The sequence below is a fragment of the Mesoplodon bidens genome (genome assembly GCF_964165515.1).
Source record: "Mesoplodon bidens genome assembly, chromosome: X".
NCBI classification, from domain to species: Eukaryota; Metazoa; Chordata; class Mammalia; order Artiodactyla; family Ziphiidae; genus Mesoplodon; species Mesoplodon bidens.
In genome coordinates, this window is record NC_138163.1 from 80,228,929 (window position 1) to 80,251,600 (window position 22,672).

The following is a 22,672-nucleotide window of genomic DNA, read 5'->3' on the forward strand; positions in this document are numbered from 1 at the left end:
CAGCAAGAGAAGCCACCACAATGAGAAGCCCACACACTGCAACAAAGAGTAGCCCCCATTCACTACAATTAGAGAAAGCCCACGCACAGCAACGCAGCCAAAAATAAATAAATGAGTAATTCTTTTTTTTAAAAAAAAGAGCAACAAAATTGACAAACCTTTAGCTACACTGATAAAGAAAAAAGAGAGAGAGAGAGAGAAGACACAAATAACTAAATTCCGAAGTCAATGGAAGGACATTGGGACTTCCCTGGTGGTCCAGTGGTTAAGAATCTGCCTTACAATGCAGGGGACGCAGGTTCAATCCCTGGTCAGGGAACTAAGATCTCACAGGCTGTGGGGCAACTAGGCCCAAGCACCACAACTACTGAGCCCATGTACCACAACTAGAGAGCCCACATGCCGCAACTACAGAACCCACACACTCTGGAGCCCACACGCCACAACTAGAGAGAAGCCCGTACACCACAACAAAGAGCCCACATGCCTCAACAAAAGATCCCACATGCGGCAACTAAGACCCAGTGCAGCCATGAATGAATGAATGAATAAATAAATAAATAAATACGTACGTAAGTAAATAAATAAATAAAGGACATTACTGCCAAACTTACAGAGATTTTTTTTAAGATTATAAGAGAATGCAACTAACAATCGTATGCTAACAAATTAGATAGCCTAGATGACATGGACAAATTCTAGAAATAAAAAAGTTACCAGAACTGACTCAAGAAGAAATATAGCATCTCAATAGATCTGTAACAAGTAAAATATTTAAATTGAATTAGTAATGAAGAACCTCCCAAAAAAGAAAAGTGACAACCAGATGGCTTCACTGGTAAGTTTTACAAAACATTTAAAGAATTCATACCAATTTGCCTCAAATTCTTCCAGATAACTGAATAAGACTGAACACTTCCCAACTCATGCTAGGAGGCCACCATTGCCCTGATACCAAAGCCAGATAAAGACCTAACAAGAAAAGAAAATAACAGCCCCAAATATCTTATGATTATAGATGCAAAAATCCTTTAACAAAATACTAGGAAACTGAATTCAACTGCATATTAAAATGACCAAGGGGAATTTAACCCAGATAGGCAAGGATGGTTCAACGTAAGAAAATCAATCAGTCTAATACATCACATTAATATAACAAAGGGGAAAAGCTACATGATCATCTCAATTGATGCAGAAAAGGCATTTGACAAAATCCAACACCCACTTATGATAAAAGCATTCAGAATGCCAGGAATAAACAGAAACTCCTCTACATGATAAAAGGCATTTACGAAAAACCTACAGCTAACATAGTCAATGGTAAAAGATGAACACTTTCCCTCTAAGATCAGGAATTAAGACAAGACACCCACTTTTACCACTGTTATTATATGTTATAGTAGAATTTCTAGCCAGAGCAATTAGACAAGAAAAAAGGAAATAAAAGGCATTAAGATTGGAATGCAAGTAATAAAACTCTCCCTATTCACAGATGACATGATCATTCATATAGAAGATTCCAAAGAATCCACATGAAAGCTACTAGAGCTAATGAACAAACTCAGCAATTTTGCCGGTTACAATACACACACAAAATCGAATGTGTTTTTATACACCAGCAATAAACAATCCAAAAGTTTTTAAGAAAGCAATTCCATATAGCATCACAAAGAATAAAGTACCCAAGAATAAATTTTACCAAGGAGGTGAAAGACTGGTACACTGAAAACTACAAAATATTTGCTGAAGGATATTAAAGAAGACCTAAATAAATGGAACAGCATCTTGTATTCATGGATTATAAGACTTAATATTGTTAATATGTCAGTACTGCCCAAAGCAGCCTATAGATTCACTGTAATGCCTATCAAAATCCCAACAGCCTTTTTTTTCAGAAATGAAAAGGCCAATCAAATTCATATGGAATTTCAAGAAGCCCCAAATGACCAAAACAATCTTGAAAAAGAACAAAGTTAGAGGACTCACTTCCCAATTTCAAAACTTAGGACAATGCTACAGTAATCAAAACAGTGTGGTATTGGCAGAAGAACAGACATATAGACCAATAATATAGAATTGTAAGTCCAGAAATAAACCCATACATCTATGGCCAATTGATTTTCAACAAAGGTGCCAAATTCATTTAATGGGGAAAGAATTATCTCTTCAGCAAATGGTGCTTGGACAACTGGATATCCACATGCAAGATAATGAAGTTGGACTCCCTACCACACACCATATACAAAAATTAACTCAAAATAGATCACCAATATAAATATAAGACCTAAAACCATAAAATTCTTGAAGAAAACAAAACATAAATCTTCATGACCTTGGAACTGGCAGTGGATTCTTAGACATGACAACAAGAGAAAAAATAGATGAATTTGACTTATCAAAATTTAGAACTATTGTGGATCAAAGTACATTATCAAGAAAGTGAAAAGAAAATCTATAGAATGGGAGAAAATATTTGCAAATCATCTACTAAGGATTTAATATTCATAATATATAAAGAACTCCTAAGCTCAACAAGAAGACAAATAACCCATTTTAAAAATTGGCAGGCTGGGTGAGGAGCGGCGAGGTGAAGGGATCGTGCTGCGGGAACAGTGCGCCTGCCCTGGCGGCTGCTGCAGGTCGGATCATTCACTCCTGTGGGCCGGCGCAGCCGCAGGGAGTACCCTCTGGCCAGTGGACAAAGGTTAACGGGCCGGCGGTGACCGCGGGCTGGATGTGAGAACCTTGACGCGTCCGCGCTGCAGGTGCACCCGGGTGGGTGGAGCGAGACAGCTGGCTGGGACCTGACTGACCGGCTGAGGCTCCCCTTCCCCCGCAGGGGTCGCTTGGCTCCCTCCACAGGCGCCCTCTTTTCTAACTTGAGAGTAACAGGTGGTGCCTGTGGACCGAGGGAGAGCCTGGCTCCGCCGTGCTGGGAGCGGCAGTTACTCTCATCAATTAGGGCGCGGGGGCGTGTGTGGCATGGATGCTCTGACGCAGGATTTGGGCTCAGGGGTGGGCCATGTGGAGTGGGCGTGGTCGTAGTCTGGAGCCACGGTTTCTAGTGAGGCAACCGCCAGAGCTGCGTGGAGAGCTAAGCTGAGTGGTGGTGGGGTGCTTCTCTGCCCCCGCGTAGAAAAGCCTACCAGTGCTTTCTCATTTGGATCCAGGCCCCAATTTGGGAGTCTGGTAGCTGGATCCCCTAGGAAGAAAAGTTCTCAAGGAGTAAGAAGAAAGCCTTTCAGTTTGGAACACTTCTTTGCAGCTGGAAATGGGGAATGGACTGTCAGACCAGACTTCGATCCTGTCCAGCCTGCCTTCATTTCAGTCCTTCCACATTGTCATTATGGGTTTGGACTCTGCTGGAAAGACAACTGTGTTATACAGGCTGCAGTTCAATGAATTTGTAAATACCGTACCTACCAAAGGATTTAACATGGAAAAAATTAAGGTAAACTTGGGAAATTCTAAAAGTCACTTTTCACTTCTGGGATGTAGGTGGTCAGGAGAAATTAAGGCCACTGTGGAAGTCATATACCAGATACACAGATGGCATTGTGTTAGTTGTGGACTCTGTTGATGTTGAAAGGATGGAAGAAGCCGAAACTGAACTTCATAAAATAACTAGGATATCAGAAAGTCAAGGAGTTCCTGTGCTTATAGTTGCTAACAAACAAGACCTGAGGAACTCATTGTCTCTCTCAGAAATTGAGAAATTGTTAGCAGTGGGTGAACTGAGCTCATCAACTCCCTGGCATTTGCAGCCCACCTGTGCAATCATAGGCGATGGACTGAAGGAAGGACTTGAGAAACTACATGATATGATAATTAAAAGAAGAAAAATGTTGCAACAGCAGAAAAAGAAAAGATGAATGGTGATAACCTTTTAGGTATGTGTGGAGTAGGTTTTCTGTGGTCTGATTTTGACAAACGGAAGAGTGTCTACAGCCTGGTTTGCCTGCCTGCCCTCCTGGATGCTGTTAAAGCTTTGTTTTGTTGAACAATCAGATGTCCAACTCTGTTGCCTTGTGGAAGATGAGTCAATGCAGTGCTTCTTAAAACAGCCTCTTCTCCCTACCCCACAAATCTTTTGGTACTACCATTTTGGTAAGCCAAGCAAAGATAGAAAATTGACCAGAAAACAGCTGTGGAAATTTGACCTGAGGTTAGTGAAATAAAACTTTGAAGAGTGTCTGCCTAAAAAAAAAAAAAAAATTGGCAATGCACAGAAATCTCTTGCATTCCTATACACTAATGATGAAAAATCTGAAAGAGAAATTAAGGAAACACTCCCATATACCATTGCAACAAAGAGAAGAAAATACCTAGGAATAAACCTACCTAAGGAGACAAAAGACCTGTATGCAGAAAACTAAGATACTGATGAAAGAAATTAAAGATGATACAAACAGATCAAGAGATATACCACGTTCTTGGATTGGAAGAATCAACATTGTGAAAATGACACTACTACCCAAAGCAATCTACAGATTCAATGCAATCCCTATCCAACTACCACTGGCATTTTTCACAGAACTAGAACAAAAAATTTCACAATTTGTATGGAAAGACAAAAGACCCCGAATAGCCAAAGCAATCTTGAGAAAGAAAAATGGAGCTGGAAGAATCAGGCTCCCTGACTTCAGACTCTACTACAAAGCTACAGTAATCAAGACAGTATAGTACTGGCACAAAAACAGAAATATAGATCAATGGAACAGGATAGAAAGACCAGAGATAAACCCATGCACATATGGTCACCTTATTTTTGATAAAGGAGGCCAGAATATACAATGGAGAAAAGGCAGCCTCTTCAATAAGTGGTGATGGGAAAACTGGACCACTACATGTAAAAGAATGAAATTAGAACACTCCCTAACACCATACACAAAAATAAACTGAAAATGGAGTAAAGACCTAAAGGTAGGGCCGAAAGTATAAAACTCTTAGAGGAAAACATAGGCAGAACACTCTATGACATAAATGACAGCAAGATCCTTTTTGACCCACCTCCTAGAGAAATGGAAATAAAACAAAAATAAACAAATGGGACCTAATGAAACTTAACACCTTTTGCACAGCAAAGGAAACCATAAAAAAGACGAAAAGACAACCCTCAGAATGGGAGAAAATATTTTCAGATGAAGCAACTGACAAAGGATTAATCTCCAAAATTTATAAGCAGCTCATGCAGCTCAATATCAAAAAAACAAACAACCCAATTCAAAAATGGGCAGAAGACCTAAATAGACATTTCTCCAAAGAAGATATACAGGTAGCCAACAAACACATGAAAGAATGTTCAACATCACTAATCATTAGAGAAATGCAAGTCAAAACTACAGTGAGGTATCACCTCACACCAATCATAATGGCCATCATCAAAAAATCTGTAAACAATAAATGCTGGAGAGGGTGTGGAGAAAAGGAAACCCTCTTGCACTGTTGGTGGGAATGTAAATTGATACAGCCACTCTGGAGAACAGTATGGAGGTTCCTTAAAAAACTACAAATAGAACTACCATACGACCCAGCAATCCCACTACTGGGCATATACCCTGAGAAAACCATAATTCAAAAAGAGGCATGTACCACAGTGTTCACTGCAGCTCTTTTTACAGTAGCCAGGACATGGAAACAGCCTAAGTGTCCACTGACAGATGAATGGATAAAGAAGATGTGGCACATATATACAATGGAATATTACTCAGCCATAAAAAGAAATGAAATTGAGTCATTTGTATTGAGTTAGGTGGACCTAGAGTCTGTCATACAGAGTGAAGTAAGTCAGAAAGAGAAAGACAAATACCATATGCTAGCACATATATATGGAATCTAAGAAATAAAATGGTTCTAAAGAACCTAGGGGCAGGACAGGAATGAAGACACAGATGTAGAGAATGGACTTGAGGACATGGGGAGGGGGAAGGGTAAGCTGGGGCGAAGTGAGAGAGTGGCATGGACTTATATATACTACCAAATTTAAAATAGATAACTAGTGGGAAGCAGCCGCATAGCACAGGGAGATCAGCTCGGTGCTTTGTGACCACCTAGATGGGTGGGATAGGGAGGGTGGGAGGGAAGGAGATGCAAGAGGGAGGAGATATGGGGATATATGTATATGTATAGCTGATTCTCTTTGTTGTAAAGCAGAAACTAACACACCATCGTAAAGCAATTATACTCCAATAAAGATGTTAAAAAAAATTGGCAAAGGAATTAAATAGACATTTCTCCAGAGAAGATTTACAAATGGCCAATGAGCACATGAAAAGATGCTCAACATCATTAGTTATTAGGGAACTGCAAATCAAAACCTCAATGAGAAACCACTTTATACCTACTGGGATAAGTATAGTTTTTAAAATGAAAATAGCAGGTGTTACTGGGGATGTGGAGAAATTGGAACTCTTGTAAATTGCCATTGGGAATTGTAAAATGGCACAGCCACTGTGGATAACAGTTTGGTGGTTCCTCAAAAAGTTCAGTATAGAATTACCATATGGGCTTCCCTGGTGGCGCAGTGGTTGGGAATCCGCCTGCCGATGCAGGGGACACAGGTTCATGCCCCGGTCCAGGAAGATCCCACATGCCGCGGAGCAGCTGGGCCCGTGAGCCATGGCCGCTGAGCCTGCGCGTCCGGAGCCTGTGCTCTGCAGTGGGAGAGGCCACAACAGTGAGAGGCCCACATATCGCAAAAAAAAAAAAAAAAAAAAAAAAAAAGAATTACCATATGACCCAGCAGTTTCACTCCAAGTTATATACCCAAAAGAACTGAAAACAGGGACTTAAACAGATGCTTGTATTCAGTGTTTACTGTATCATTATACACAATAGGCAAAAGGTGAAATAAATGTCCATCAGTAGGTGAATGGATAAACAAAATGTGGTATATACATACAATGGAATACTATTCGGCCATAAAAAGAAATGATGTTCTGATATAAGCTACGACATGGATGACCCTTGAAAGCATTATGCCAAGTGAAATAACCCAGACACAATAGGACAAATATTATATAGTTCCACTTACACAAAATATCTACAATAGGCAAATTCATATAGACAGAAAGTAGGTTAGAAGTTACCAGGGATTGGGGGAAGGGGAAATGGGGAGTTATTGCTTAATGAGTACAGAATTTCTATTTGGGGTGATAGAAAAGTTTTAGAATAGATAGTGGTGATGATTGCACAATATTGTGAATGTACTTAATACCCTGGATATTATACTTAAAATGGTTGCAATGGCATATTTTATGTTTTATATACTTTATCACAATGATATTAAAATTTTAAAAATAAAGATAGACCATATCATGGACCACAAAAGAAATCTCAGCAAATTTAAAAGAAGGAAATCAAACAGGGTATATTTTCTGACCAAAATAGAATCAAACAAATTAATAAAAGATAATAGGATAATATACAAACATTTAGATACTTAAAGAACACACTTCTGAATAATCCATTTGTCAAAAAGCAAATTTCATGGAGAATCAAAAATTACATTTAAATGATTTAAAATGAAAATACAACATATCAAAATTTGTGGGACACAGCTAAATCAGTGCTGAGAGGGGAATTTACAGCACCAAATCTTTAAAAAAAAAAAAGGATAATCTCAAATCAGTAATTTAAGTTGCCACCTTAACATACTAGGGAGAGCAAACTAAATGAAACTGAAAACAATATAGAAAATGAAACAGAAAGGTGGTTCTCTGAAAACGTCAGTAAAATTGACAAATCTCTAGCAGGACTGACAAATTTAAAAACGGAGAAGACATAAATTGCCAAAATCAAGAGTGAAGTGGGGTATCACCACAAACCCTACAGACATCAAAAGGGTAATAACAGAATACATCTAACATCTCTACACACATAAACTTGACAAGTTAAATAAAATGAACTGCTTCCTCAAAAACCACATACTACTGCAACTCGCCAAATATGAAATTATTTGAATAACCTATAACTATTAAGGAAATTGAATTTGTATTTGAAAACTCCCAAAAAAGAACTCTCCAGGCCTAGATGGTTTCACTGGAGGATTCTACCAAATGTTTAAAGAAGAATTCAGACCAAATCTATACAGTCTTTCCAGAAAATAGAAGAGGAAGAAACACTTCACAACTCATTTCATTAAACCAGTGTTATCCTGATACCAAAACCAGACAAAGACAGTACAAAAAAAGGAAAACTACAGACCAGTATCTCTGCTCTGTGCATTCCATAGCTGAAAGACATAGCAAGCAGCATCTGAGGAGCATATAAAACAAAAAGGAAAAAATAAAACTGTCCCTATTTGCAAATGACATTATTGTCTACAATACAATCCCAAGGAATCTACAAAAACCTCCTAGAACTAATAAATGTTTTCAACAAGGTCTCAGGATACAAGATTGACATACAAAAATCAATTGTATTTCTATGTACTATCCATGAGCACATGGAAACCAAAATTTAAAATACAATGCAATTTATAATCAGCTTTTAAAAAATGAAATACTTAGGTGTAAATCTAACAAAAAATATACCAGGGCTTCCCTGGTGGCGCAGTGGTTGAGAGTCTGCCTGCCGATGCAGGGCACACGGGTTCGTGCCCTGGTCTAGGAAGATACCACATGCTGCGGAGCGGCTGGGCCCGTGAGCCATGCCCGCTGAGTCTGTGCATCCGGAGCCTGTGCTCCGCAACGGGAGAGACCACAACAGTGAGAGGCCCGTGTACTGCAAAAAAAAAAAAATATATATATATATATATATATATATATATATATGTATGTATGTATACCAGGCTTATATGTTAAAACTGCAAAACCCTGATGAAAGAAATCAAAGATCTAAATTCATGCAAAGACATACCGTGTTCATGGATTAGAAGACTCCACGTAGTAAAGACATCAATTCTTTCCAGATTTATGTACAAGTTTAGAATAATTCCTATCAAAATTCCAGTATGCTTTTTGAAAATATAGACAAGATTATTATAAATTTTATATGGAAAAACAAAGGAAATAGAATAGCTAAAACAATTTTATAAAAGAAGGATGAAGTGGGAGGAATCACTTTACCAATTTTAAGACTTAATATATAGGTACAGTAATCAAGACTGTGTGGTATTGGCAAAGGAATAAACACATCAAAGAACAGAATAGAGATCCCAGAAACAGACCCGCACAAATACAGCCAACTGATTTTTGACTAAGGTCCAAAAGCAATTCAATGGAGGAAAGACAGCCTTTTCAATAAATAGTGCTGGAGCCGTTGAACTTCCATCAACTAAATTGGTAAATTTAGTTTAAGAAAAAGTAGAAATCTATATTACTGTTTTTGCAGCTTCTCTGTAGATTTGAAATTTTTCAAAATAAAAAAATTGGGGAAGAGACATATAAAATATATTGCAATTATATTAATTTACAGTAGAAGATATACGTGTTGGGTAACCACAATAGTCTTATCTACTCCAAGGGCATTTCTTCCCAGGATCAAGGGACCTAGGAAACTGAATTAGTAAGTCAGAAGGTTACTTGATGAGCATGGAATCAGAGTGAAGGAAGTGACTGTTTCATAATTGAGTCTACATCCTTAGGGACCACAATATGTGTGTCTGTCATATATGTGGTCTACCCAGCTCCCTCTGCTCTCCAGCCACTGCACAAATGTACACACTTCCCTCTCCCATCCCTTCCTGTCCCTCTGCATAGTGAGGAGTGGGGGGTGCTGGACAAACAGTAACATATCTTCACTCTCTAATCCCTCTTTTTCAAATAACTCGTACACCACCTTTCTGTAGCACATTATTCTTCAGACAGTTTACAGTAAAACTGATTAGATTGCAGCTTTCTTCGAGTACATTCCAGTCTTGCAGATATGCCCTGATCACCTTGATTACACTTGGATATTTCCCAAGTCTCCATCAGCAACACATCTACAACCATGTCTTTGTGTTATTTCACTCTCAGAATCATTCTGAGCCTATCTGCAAATTCCCGGGTCACCTTACTGCAGCCTAGACTCTGACTACACTTATTTCTTTAGTTTGATTTATTTTGCCAAGGTTCCATCATAGACAGATTTTTTTTCAAGGTGTTGACAATATTACTGCTTCTTTCGGTGTCTTTGCCACTGCTCTACAAATGTATTTTTGCAAACAGTATGAGCTAAAGAAGGTATAATAGATGAAATAATAAAATTAGATTTTATATATATATGTGTATATATATATATATATATATATATATATATATATGAAAATGCTTTGAAAGCTAAAAGCACTGAACAAGTGTAAGAGATGATTATTGCTGTAATTTAATAGGTAAAACCACTGGCTGCTTCAGGCCAGACCTCATAGGAGAGGAGCACTTGAGGATACTCCAGCCGGTCTGCTCTGTAGTTTTTCCACCTCACATTTCTCTCCCATTTTCAGTCACGTGATGATTAAGTCTCTGGGGAATGAATCATGCTGCCAAAGCCACAGAGACTGATTTATAAAGCAGACCTCAAGGTGGTCATTTATAATGAGCAGTATATTAGGCAAGACAAGACTTTCATCAACAGCATAAAGGCCCTCCTGGCTGGTGGGTCGTCCCAGTCAAGAAACCAGTTATACACCATAAAGCTGCTCAGCAAACACCTAATTAGAACAAAAGGAATTGGATAGTCTCCAGAGTTTTGTTCTTCTTTTAATCAAGCCTAGGTACCTGAGAAATTGCCCTTCTCCATACTAGGAATAGTTCTGTCTACAGAAGCAAAGATGCCATTGTCTGAAAATAGACAGTCCTCTCCATGGTCATTCCTGGAGATGCACTGACAGATTTTCTCTTGTTCACCCATCTTTGCCAGTCATCTAAGTACCTGTCTTTACAGCATTACCTGGAGACAATCATGTTACAATTTCTGACATTACAGTTTACCTTAACATTAGTAACATTTTAGGGTGGTCATTTCTTGACACCTTAATATCTCCGTTTCCCAATATACAACGGGTTACCATGGCAGGCAGGCCCCATTGTTTACCACTTCGAAATGTGCTCATCCAACAGTGCCACAAAGAAACTTATGCTTCACTTCTTAAACTTTTTCATCTTTTTCCCCATCTGCCAAATAGCCAAAGTGCACTCTAGTGCCTTTAGGATACTACCAAAAGCCAGTCTGTTGCTTTAGTGCAAAAGTGTGGGTGCTACCTGAAGGCACAAAGGAATACCTGCAGGTCTGTACCCAGCACCAACTGTTTGGGAACCAGAAATCTAGTCTGCTAAAGTTCAAAGGGAATGGAGAAACCTGAAGCTTAGAAAAGATAAATGATTCAATAAAATAGTATATATGAAAGTGCCTAGCACAGGCCCTCAATAATAGTTAGGAAAAAGAAATAAGCAAATTGTCCAAGGTCTCCCAAATAGTGAGTGGTAGGGCCAAAACTCCTCACATAGTTGTTTCCCCACTAACACAGTGCCTCAAAAGTCATCTTGAAAAATATTTTGCTTTCCATCCTACCTTTCAGAAGTATTTTGTGGGGAAGAGCAGAGAGAAGCATCTGCTCGTATTTCATTGTAGACTGGAACTTACTGACTTCAGTGTCAGAGTAACTTTCTCTGAAGCCTTCCCTGAGCCCCTTCTTCTGAGCCCCAGTGCCCTTTGATTAAATTCTGCCTTTTATCATCACTTGCACTTCCTTCTCTCCTATTTCTGGCCTCCTGAATATAAACACTTGAAGTGTCCACTCACTCATCTTTATATGCCTCACAGTGAGGCCCAGCGTAGAGTCTGGCACATAGTAAGTACTCAACAAATTTCTGGTAACTTGAATTGAGTTCCATTAGCTGCAGCTTCTGTGATTCTCCATGATTTTTTGCCTGAGCCCTCTGTCTCCTGTCTCGATTCCTTTTAATAGTTTATACTACGAGCTGGGTGAAACTAGTTATGCTATCCTCAAGATTCTATGGAACTCTTTTCAAGATCTTTTCCTCCATTTTTCTTCACAACTCCATTTTTGGTGAACTCTGCTTCCATCACCCCTTTCATTCATTCATTCGCTCATTCACTCACTCACAAATGCACAGTGAAGTAGACAGAGGGGCCCTACCTTTCAGAACTTGTAATCTCCTGGGAGATCAGCAGTAAACAAATAATAAAATAATTACAGATTGTGATAAGTGCTAAGGAAATAAACAGACGATACCGAGATCAGGACTGACCTCTCTGAGGGGATCAAATCTGGGTCTGAAGTACCAAAGCTATGAAGAACCCAGCCAGACAAAACTGCATTCCAGGGGATAGCATGTGAAAAGGTAGGAAAGAGCTGGATATGCTCAAGAAAAAGCAGAAAGGTTGTGCGACTGGGGTGTATTGAGGGAGGTGACGGGGGTGGGATGAGGTCAGAGAGGCAGGCAGGAGCCATGCTATGTAGGAGACTTGTAGGCTGAGGTAAGGAGTGTAATCTGACTCTAATTGTAGTGGGGGTCAAAGAGTTTTTAAGCAGAGGAGTAACGTAAGCGAATTGACATTTTTAGAAGATGGTGCTGACTGTTGTGTGGAGACCACATAGTGTGGGGACAAGAGAGGGTGCAGAGACCACTGTCCAGGCTAATACACTGGTCCAGCTGAGGACTGCTGGGGCCTGGACTAGGGTGGTGGCAGTGAAGATGGTGTGATTCAAGAGATATTTTTGAAGTAGAATTGAAGGATTCTGGATTTGCTGATAATTTGAATGGGGAACCTCTTTGTTTTACTGTTTAGGAAGGTAAGGCACAGGAAGACTAAGTTGATAGGGAATAATTTTTGTGCTGTAACTGAACCCTGATTTCCTAACTGCTGGTCTCGTGTTCTTTCTCTGCACTACTCTGCTTTTCGTAATCTTCAGCAATTCTCACTACCTATGTGTCTTCTCCCAAATGCAATCATTCACCAAATCCAGCCCCCTCCTTTTCTGTGCCCCCTGAATCTCCTGCCTGCACTTGCCATGCCCATTCTGCTCTGGGTTATTGTGACTGCCTTCTGGCTGGCCTTGCTGCCTCCTTCTAGCCTTGCAGTGCAGGTCATTTTTCATGGCTTCGCTTCAACCGTGTCTCTAATAACTCTCCAGCAACTCCCTACTCATTCAAATGAAAATCCAGACTTTGGGCAGTGGCTTCACAGCACTTCCCCAGTTAGGTCCACCCAACCCTTCCTGTTTGCTCTCATCTCCCATTATAACCCAGCCCACATCTTCAATTTTAGCCTTTTTGTGGCTACCCCTCCCAGCTCTGAGCTATTAGGCCAGCTGCTTTGTGTATGAAATTCCCCTCTTTTGCTCTTTCTTCTTGACTAGCAAGTCATAGATTTTTCCTGAATCATTTCAGTCATTCATTGTTTATTTCACCAAATAATAATTGAGTACCCCCTTTGGGCCAGACACTACTAGCTACTAGGCATGAAAAAATCAGTAGAGATGGTACCTGCCCTCAAGGAGCTTTCAGTCTGTTGGGGGAGGCAGATCTGTAATCAAATAATCACAATGTGTTGTATTAGTGGCCCAGGGGCTATAGATACAGAATGCTGGAGCTACACACAGGAAGTAGCAACAAACCCTACTGAGGGAAACAAGAAAAGCGTCACAGAGGAGGTGGCATTTGAATTGAGTAGAAAGGTATATAAGTATTTTTGCAGGTGAAGAGAGAGAGTAAGGGCATTCCTGGAAGAAAGAATCTGTTGTTATTTGATAATCATAATAACTAGCAGGTACTGCTTTTTCAGGTATATATATACTTGTGATAGGGAGGAATATGCTGGGATTATAGTGAGAGGTTCAGTATGGCTGGAGTATGGGACACATAGAAAAGCATACTGGAAAGTGAGAATAGAAGGAGAGATTGGGACAAGATTCTACAAGCAGTAGGAGCCAGGAGAGATCTTTTTTTTATTTATTTATTTTTTGGCTGTGTTGGGTCTTCGTTGCTGCATGCAGGCTTTCTCTAGTTGCAGTGAGTGGGGGCTACTCTTCATTGTGATGCACGGGCTTCTCATTGTGGTGGCTCCTCTTGTTTCAGAGCACAGGCTCTAAGCACACGGGCTTCTGTAGTTGTGGCTCGTGGGCTCTAGAGCGCAGGCTCAGTAGTTGTGGCACATGGGCTTAGTTGCTCTGCAGCATGTGGGATCTTCCCGGACCAGGGCTTAATCCCATGTCCCCTGCATTGGCAGGCAGATTCTTAACCACTACACCACCAGGGAAGTCCTCAGGAGAGATCTTTAAAAGAGGGAGTGGCGGGCTTCCCTGGTGGCGCAGTGGTTGAGAGTCCGCCTGCCAATGCAGGGGACATGGGTTCGTGCCCCGGTCCGGTAAGATCCCACATGCTGTGGAGCGGCTGGGCCCGTGAGCCATGGCCACTAAGCCTGCGTGTCTGGAGCCTGTGCTCTGCAACGGGAGAGGCCACAACAGTGAGAGGCCCATGTACCACAAAAAAAAAAAGAGAGAGAGAGAGAGAGTGGCATGATCAGTTTTGGAACTGTGGCAGCTACAGTTGGTACACAGGTTATAGAACCATGGAGGTGACTACAGAGGTCCCATGAGAGATGAAGGCTTCAACCAAGGTGAAGGCAGAGGGAACAGAGAAGAGGACATATCTACACTAAGACTGACAGGGTTGGGAGTCTGATTGGACATAGTGGCGTGGGAAAAAGCAGAATCAGGAGATGACTCCAAGATTTCTAACAGGTTACCATTAAGTGGGATAGAGAACAGAAGAGGAGGAAAGGGTTTAAGATGGAAGATCAGGAGTTTATTTGGAGCAATTTGAGTTTGAGTCACCAATCAACATACAAGTAGAAAAGTCCAGGAAGCAAATGGGTACAGAAGTGTGGTGCTCAGAAGAAAGCTCGCCACTCACAGCATCTAAAAATTCATCCATTCTCTAAGCACTATATCTCTTCCTGTGTATTCTGAGTGTTATGCTAATTGTACACTTGTCTACCCTAAAAATCAGGGGTCCTCCTCAGTATGAAGCTTATGTCCTTGCAGTAGCCTACAAGACCCAGCATGATCTGCCCTCTATCACCTCTCTGACCTCATTCCTACCGCTCTGTCCTCCACCACACTGTCCTACTTGCTGTTCTTAGAAGGTATCAGGCACAAGGCACACTCCCACTTCAATATTTTGCACTGGATGTTTCCTCTGCTTAGAATGCTTTACTGTGGATGTTCACATGACTAACTCCTTCAAGTCTTTGCTCAGTTGCAACTTTTTCAATGAGACTTACCCTGACCACCATATTTAATACTATAGTTGCCCATCCCCCCTCCCTGACCACTCACACTTTTTTTCACCAATAGCACTAATCATCTGCTAACATACAGTGTAATTTACTTATGTATTATGTTTATTGTTTATCAACTCTGTCTCTCCTCTAGAATGTAAGCTTCTTGAGGGCAGAGATTTTTTTCTTTTATTCACTAATATATGTCAAGCACCTAAAACAGTGCTTGGAGCATGATAAACACTCAGTATATATTTATATTTGTTGAATAAATGAATGAGAGTATAAGTTCCTGCATCAGTCTCCCTTCTAAAATTTCTGTTTGCATGGGCCTTGTACCCTCACAGCCAAATAGAAATATAGGAAGGGGAAATGAGTAGATATAAGAATAACTTAATGCCATTTGGCAGCCACACATTTCTGGTATATTAAAATAAAGCCTTTCTTAACTGGCCCCTTTCATAGTTTGTATAACTTATTGCTACTGTAGCAAATTACCACGAACTTAGTGGCTTAAAACAGCACAAATTTATTCTCATACAGTTCTGGAGGTTAAAAGTCTAAAATGGGGCTTCCCTGGTGGCGCAGTGGTTGAGAGTCCGCCTACCGATGCAGGGGACACGGGTTTGTGCCCTGGTCCGGGAAGACCCCACATGCTGTGGAGCGGCTAGGCCCGTGAGCCATGGCCGCTGAGCCTGCGCGTCCAGAGCCTGTGCTCCACACGGGAGACGCCACAGCAGTGAGAGGTCTGCGTACCGCAAAAAAAAAAAAAAAAAGTCTAAAATGGGTCACAGGACTATATTCCTTCTGGAGGTTCTAGGGAAGAATCTGTTTCATTGCCTTTTCCAGCTTCTAGAGGTCTCCTGCATGCCTTGGTTCATGGTTCTTTCCTCCATCTTCAAAGTACATCACTCCAACCTCTGCTTCTGTCACCACATCACCTCTCTGACTGTGTATTTCCTGCTTTCCTATTTCCCTTATGAAGATCCTTGTAATTACATTGAGTTCACCCATATAATCCAGGATAATCTCCCCATCTCAAGATCGTTAATCATGTCTGCAAAGTCCCTTTTGCCATGCAAGTTAGCATATTCACAGATTCTGGGTATTAGGCCTTGGACATCTTCAGGGAGCAAGCATACAGACTAAGACACAGATTGACAAGGGTTTGTTCAAAGGTGTAACCTAGTTCTGAAGACACCACACACCCTGGAGGCATGTGTAGATTCAAATGTTCTAGAGCAGCACTATCCAATAAAACTTGCATAATGATGGAAATGTTCTATATCTGCACTGACCAATACGGTACCCACTAGCCACATGTGGTTATTGAGCACTTGAAATGTGGCTAGTGAGATGGAGGAACTACATTTTTCATTTCATTTTATTTTATTTTATTTTCACTAATTTACATTTAATAGCCACATGTGGCTAAGTGGTTACAGTATTGGACAACAGAGGCCTGCAGCTGGGGGGAAGTAAGGAAAATTTTTTGTCTAAGTTTTAACTTTTTTTTTTTTTTTTTTTTGCGGTACATGGGCCTCTCACTGCTGTGGCCTCTCCCATTGCGGAGCACAGGCTCCAGACGCGCAGGCTCAGCGGCCATGGCTCACGGGCACAGCCGCTCCGCGGCATGTGGGATCTTCCCGGACCGGGGCACGAACCCGTGTCCCCTGCATCGGCAGGCGGACTCTCAACCACTGCGCCATCAGGGAAGCCCTAAGTTTTAACTTTGAGTAGAACTTTTTTAAAAAATACCTCCCTGAGATTTTATGACACCTGGTCTGGAGATTGAATATATATTATGTGAATGGCACAAAAAACCACAGGCCATGATTTTTAATTTAAAGTGGACCTAGGTTTGTGATGCCTCAAATACCAGGGAAAATCAAATTGAAAGCTTTCATGGGAGAACACTGTTACTCTCGGGCCACATGGAAATCCCACAGAGAGTTCTAACAAAGTCCTTCACAATCGAAAGTCACAATTTACACAAGAAAACCAACTTCCAGGAGGAAGCAGTCAACAGGGAAATAAAAAAAGTAAAACATAACTAGACCCACAAAGATTTTAGATGTTTACATTATCATATATAGGATATTAAATAGATATGTTAAATACATTTAAGGAAATAAAAAAGTAAAAAGCAAAGAGCAAGAGACTATCAAAAATGACCTGCTACCGCATAGCACAGGGAGATCAGCTCGGTGCTTTGTGACCACCTAGAGGGGTGGGATAGGGAGGGTGGGAGGGAGGGAGACACAAGAGGGAAGAGATATGGGGATATATGTATATGTATAACTGATTCACTTTGTTATAAAGCAGAAACTAACACACCATTGTAAAGCAATTACACTCCAATAAAGATGTTAAAAAAAATGACCTGCTAGGTTTGAAAAAGAACTAAATAGAATACCTAGAAGTGAAAAATATAATAATTGTTATTAAAAACATTGATGAAGTTTTACGCATCAGTTGAAGAGAAATTATGAAACTGGAAAATACATCTGAAAAACACAAAATTCAAAAAAGAGGTACAAAGAGATGGAAAATACGAGTGCTTAAGAGATATGAAGGATAAAGCAAAAAGGCCCAATATTAATCTCTTTAGAATTCTACAAAGAAATAATAGAAAAGGGGGAGAACCATTCAGATTTATCATAGCTGGAAATTTTCCAGAATTTTGAAAAAAACAAAAATCTGCGGGTTCAGGAAAACTAAGAAATTCCAGGCAAGATAAATAAAAAGAAATTAATATCTACATGCATCACAGTTAACTGCAGAACACCAGAGACAAAGATAGGATCTTAAAACAAGCTAGAAGGAAAAGACTGATCACATACAAAAGAACAACAATTAGACCAATAGGTGACTTCTCAACAGCAACATTGGAAGCCATATTAGAATATAATGTTCAAAGTGCTTAGAGAAAATAATTTTCATCTTAAAATTATATATAATGTGGCCCACTCACTGAGCCGCCACTGAGGACTCAGCAGCCTCCCCCTCGAGCCCCCTCACTTCCTGACGCTCTGTCCCCCCCACCCACCTTCTCCAGCCGCCACCTTCTGCAGGCCATTTCCACCGAGGAAAAGGAATCATATCGTATGTCCGCTATCCAGAACCTCCACTCTTTCGACCCCTTTGCTGATGCAAGTAAGGGTGATGATCTGCTTCCTGCTGGCACTGAGGATTATATCCACATAAGAATTCAACAGAGAAACAGCAGGAAGACCCGTACTACTGTCCAAGGGATCCCTGATGATTACGATAAAAAGAAACTAGTGAAGGCGTTTAAGAAGAAATTTGCCTGCAATGGTTTTGTACTTGAGCATCCAGAATATGGAGAAGTAATTCAGCTACAGGGTGACCAACACTAGAGATTGGACTGGCTAAGGACAATCAGCTGAAGGTTCATGGGTTTTAAATGCTTCTGGCTCACTGAAGCTTATGTGAGGATTTCCTTGCAATGAGCAGAATTTTCCTTCTGTCCCTTGTCACAAGTTTAAAAACCTCACAGCTTGTATAATGTAACAATTTGGGGTCTGCTTTTAACTTGGACTAGTGTAACTCCTTCATGCAATAAACTGAAAAGAGCCAAAAAATTATATATACTGTGAAACTGTCTTCAGAGAATAAAGGCAACATAAAAGCATTTTTTTTTTTTTTTTTTTTTTTTTTTTTGCGGTACGCAGGCCTCTCACTGTTGTGGCCTCTCCCGTTGCGGAGCACAGGCTCTGGACGCGCAGGCTCAGCGGCCATGGCTCACGGGCCCAGCCGCTCCACGGCACGTGGGATCCTCCCAGACCGGGGCACGAACCCGTGTCCCCTGCATCGGCAGGCGGACTCTCAACCACTGCGCCACCAGGGAAGCCCACATAAAGGCATTTTAATATAAAAAAATTTTAAAGCGTTTACCACCAACATTTGTCACTGAATAAGGAAAATTATCCAAAAAAGAAGTTCCGAGATATACAAAAGAACTTTAAGTAGAAAACAAAAGTTAAACATGTGGGTAATATTAGTAATTTATAATTTGTGGGATTAAAAGAAGACAAAAAACACAGAATTTAAAGGCTTCACAATAGCAACTCATGTTGTTGAGGATTAGAGTCAAAACATTCTAGGGGTCCCTTCAAAAAGAGGGTACATATGTTAATTAACTCTAGGTTTTATTGAATTAAGTAAGCATGTTAGAATTTCAAAGATAGCCACTAAAAGAAGAGAAAAAGAATGAATATCTCCCAAAGTAATAGAAGTAGAAAAGTGGAACAAGAAAAAAATCAATTGATTCAAAAGAGGAAAAAACACAGCAAAAATGGAACTCATGGAATAAAATAAGACAATATAAATAAATCCAAATATATAGTCTTTTTCCTAAAATACAGTTTTGGAAATTTAAAAACACTTTTAAATAACTCTTTGGGTCAAAGAAGAAATCTTAATGGAAATTAGAAAATATTTAGAAATGAGCTTGTATGTTGCACCTAAAGTGGTGGTTACAGGACTGTTTATAGCCTTAGGAGAGTATATTAAAAAGAAAGAAGGAGTTCTCTGGTGGCCAGGCTTTCACTGCCATGGCCGAGGTTCGATCCCTGGTCGGGGAACTGAGATCCCACAAGCCGTTCAGTGCAGCCAAAAAAAAAGGAAGAAAGGCTGAAAGTTAATGAGCTAAGCATTCAACTTAAGAAGTTAGATAATAAACAATAGAATAAATCCAAAGAAAGCAGAAGGAAGGAAATAATAGACACAAAAGCAAAAATTATTAAAATATAAAACAAAGTAGAGAAGATCACCAAAGCCAAGAATAGCAAGAGTCTATGTATGGCATTTGAGCCATGACTCACTCCCTTATCACAACTCCCCCCACCCCACCTCTGCTTTGCAGAATCTCTACCCCAAACTCACTACTCTGGGCAGATGCAGCCAAGAGGATGAAGGTTCCTTCCCCCTGCAGTACCCAGTCTGGGGTTATGATTTCACCAAGGGAAGGGCAGGCTGCTAGAATTTCTCATCTCTCCCAGCTCCATGTTGCAGAAGCTCAAGTCCAAGCAGGCATGGTCAAGAAAACCAGATCTCTTTTCCTCCACCCAGCTCCCACTCTAACCTGGGCAAAACTTTTTGGCCAACCCAATATAAACCCTGAACTGTGATAGTAGCCTCCAAACCACAAAGATATCCAACGATAAAGGTTAAAAATCTAACTGACTTGGGAGGCTTAAGCACAACCTTGACAATAAATGGCTTGTGCCAACCCAGGAGTAACCCCTAGGTAGTCAAGCAAAGAAATTTAAAACAAGGGGAAAAAATTAGAGCAGGGACATCTAGCTTTACACTATAGGGAGGATAAACTTTACAATGTTCATTCAAGTTATCAAACAAATAACCAAGAAATTAAAAGCCACCAGCCTCGGGTGGGGTGGGGAATCAGTATCCCATAGTTCCTACCGTATATTGTCTACAATGTCCAGATTTCAACAAAAAAACTATGAGAAAAGTAATTTTTTCCTGCCCCTCCTCCATAAAACAGGAAAATATGACCCATACAAAGAAGGAAAAAAAAAAGAAAAGAAAAGAAAAGAAATAAAAATACTCTCTTTAAAGAGGCTCAAGTGGAGGATGTAGCAGACAGAGATTTCAAAGCAATTGTTATAAGTATGCTCAAAGAACTAAAGGTAGCTATGCTTAAAAGAAGTAAAGGAATGTGTGATGGCAATGTCTCAATAAATATAAATTATCAATAAAGAAATGGAAATTAGGGCTTCCCTGGTGGCACAGTGGTTAAGAATCTGCCTGCCAATGCAGGGGACACAGGTTCAAGCCCTGGTCCAGGAAGATCCCACATGCCGCGGAGCAACTAAGCCCATGCGCCACAACTACTGACCCTGTGCTCTAGAACCCATGAGCCACAACTACTGAAGCCTGTGCACCTAGAGCCTGTGTTCTGCAACAAGAAAAGCCACCACAATGAGAAGCTCATACACCACAACAAAGAGTGGCCCCCGCTCACTGCAGCTAGAGAAAGCCCACACACAGTAACAAAGAACCGATGCAGCCAAAAATAAAATAAATAAATTTATTTTTTTAAAAAAGAAGGAAAGAAATGGAAATTATAAAAAAGAACCAAATGTATATTCTGGAGTTGAAAAGTATAGTAACAAATGAAAAATTTGCTAGAGGGGGCTCTACAGTAGATTTGAGTTGGCAGAAGAAAGAATCAGTCCACTTGAGTATATAACAATAGATATTATGCAATCTGAAGAACAGAGAGAAAAACTGAAGATGAACAGAGCCTCAGCGAAATGTGGGATATAAATAAGTGCATCAATATATGCATAATCGGAGTACTAAAAAGAGAGGAGAGCATTAAAAGGACAGAAAAAATATTCAAAAAAATTGCTGAAAACTTTTCAAATTTCTTATTTTCTCCTTTTTTTTTTCCTTTTTTTGGCCACACTGCCTGCACAGCTCACAGGATCTTAGTTCCCTGACCAAGGATCAAACCTGGGCCCTAGCAGTGAAACCACAGAGTCCTAACCACTGGACCACCAGGGAATTCCAAGATTTCTCAAATTTGATAAAAAAAAAACTTTACACACCCAAGAAACTCAATTAATTCTAAGTAAAACCAAAGAGATCATACCCAGTATCATCATAGTAAAATGTTGAAAAACAAAAAGAAAATCTTGAAAGCAGGAAGAGAAAAAAAACACATCACATACAGGGGAACCCCCATAAGATTAACAGCTGACTTCCCATCAGAAGCAATGGAGTCAAGAAGGATGATATAGTCAAACTACTGACAGTTTAAAAAAAAAAACACCAAGAATCATATATCTAGCAAAACTGAAGGTGAATTAAAGACATTCCTAGATGAAAAAAAACCCAGAGAATTCATTGCTACGATACCTTTCTTTTTTTTTTTTTTGACTTAGTATATTATTATTTTTTTAACATCTTTATTGGAGTATAATTGCTTTACAATGGTGTGTTACTTTCTGCTTTATAACAAAGTGAATCAGTTATACATATACATATGTTCCCATATCTCTTCCCTCTTACGTCTCCCTCCCTCCCACCCTCCCCAGCCCACCCCTCTAGGTGGTCACAAAGCACCGAGCTGATCTCCCTGTGCCATGCGGCTGCTTCCCACTAGCTATCTATTTTACGTTTGGTGGTGTATATATGTCCATGCCACTCTCTCACTTTGTCACAGCTTACCCTTCCCCCTCCCCATATCCTCAAGTCCATTCTCTAGTGAGGTGGATGGACCTAGAGTCTGTCACACAGAGTGAAGTAAGTCAGAAAGAGAAAAACAAATACCATATGCTAACACATATATATGGAATCTAAGGGGAAAAAAATAAGGTCATGAAGAACCTAGGGGTAAGACGGGAATAGGATACCTTTTTTATGTATATTTTTATTTTTTTGGCTGTGTTGGGTC

At 40.2% G+C, this 22,672-nt stretch overlaps 3 protein-coding genes across 3 annotated transcripts in view; all 3 read left to right on the plus strand.

The window, feature by feature from the left end:
* HDAC8 (histone deacetylase 8) overlaps nt 1-22,672 on the plus strand; it is a 240,343-nt gene that overhangs the window by 132,254 nt on the left and 85,417 nt on the right. The window lies entirely within an intron of this gene.
* Nucleotides 3,272-4,311, plus strand: LOC308609531 (ADP-ribosylation factor-like protein 4A; the record flags this gene model as incomplete). Its single annotated transcript, XM_081223199.1, is given in 2 exon segments — nt 3,272-3,471; nt 3,473-4,311. Coding segments are annotated over 2 exon segments (600 nt in total). The 3' UTR covers nt 3,873-4,311.
* Nucleotides 18,179-18,677, plus strand: LOC308609532 (eukaryotic translation initiation factor 1-like). Its single transcript, XM_081223200.1, has one exon. It carries the CDS (start codon nt 18,333-18,335, stop codon nt 18,603-18,605), a length of 273 nt encoding a protein of 90 aa, XP_081079326.1. The 5' UTR covers nt 18,179-18,332; the 3' UTR covers nt 18,606-18,677.

Bases quoted from the DNA above. Each gene is read 5' to 3' on its own strand.
- LOC308609532 (XM_081223200.1), top strand. From the start codon at position 18,333: ATGTCCGCTATCCAGAACCTCCACTCTTTCGACCCCTTTGCTGATGCA.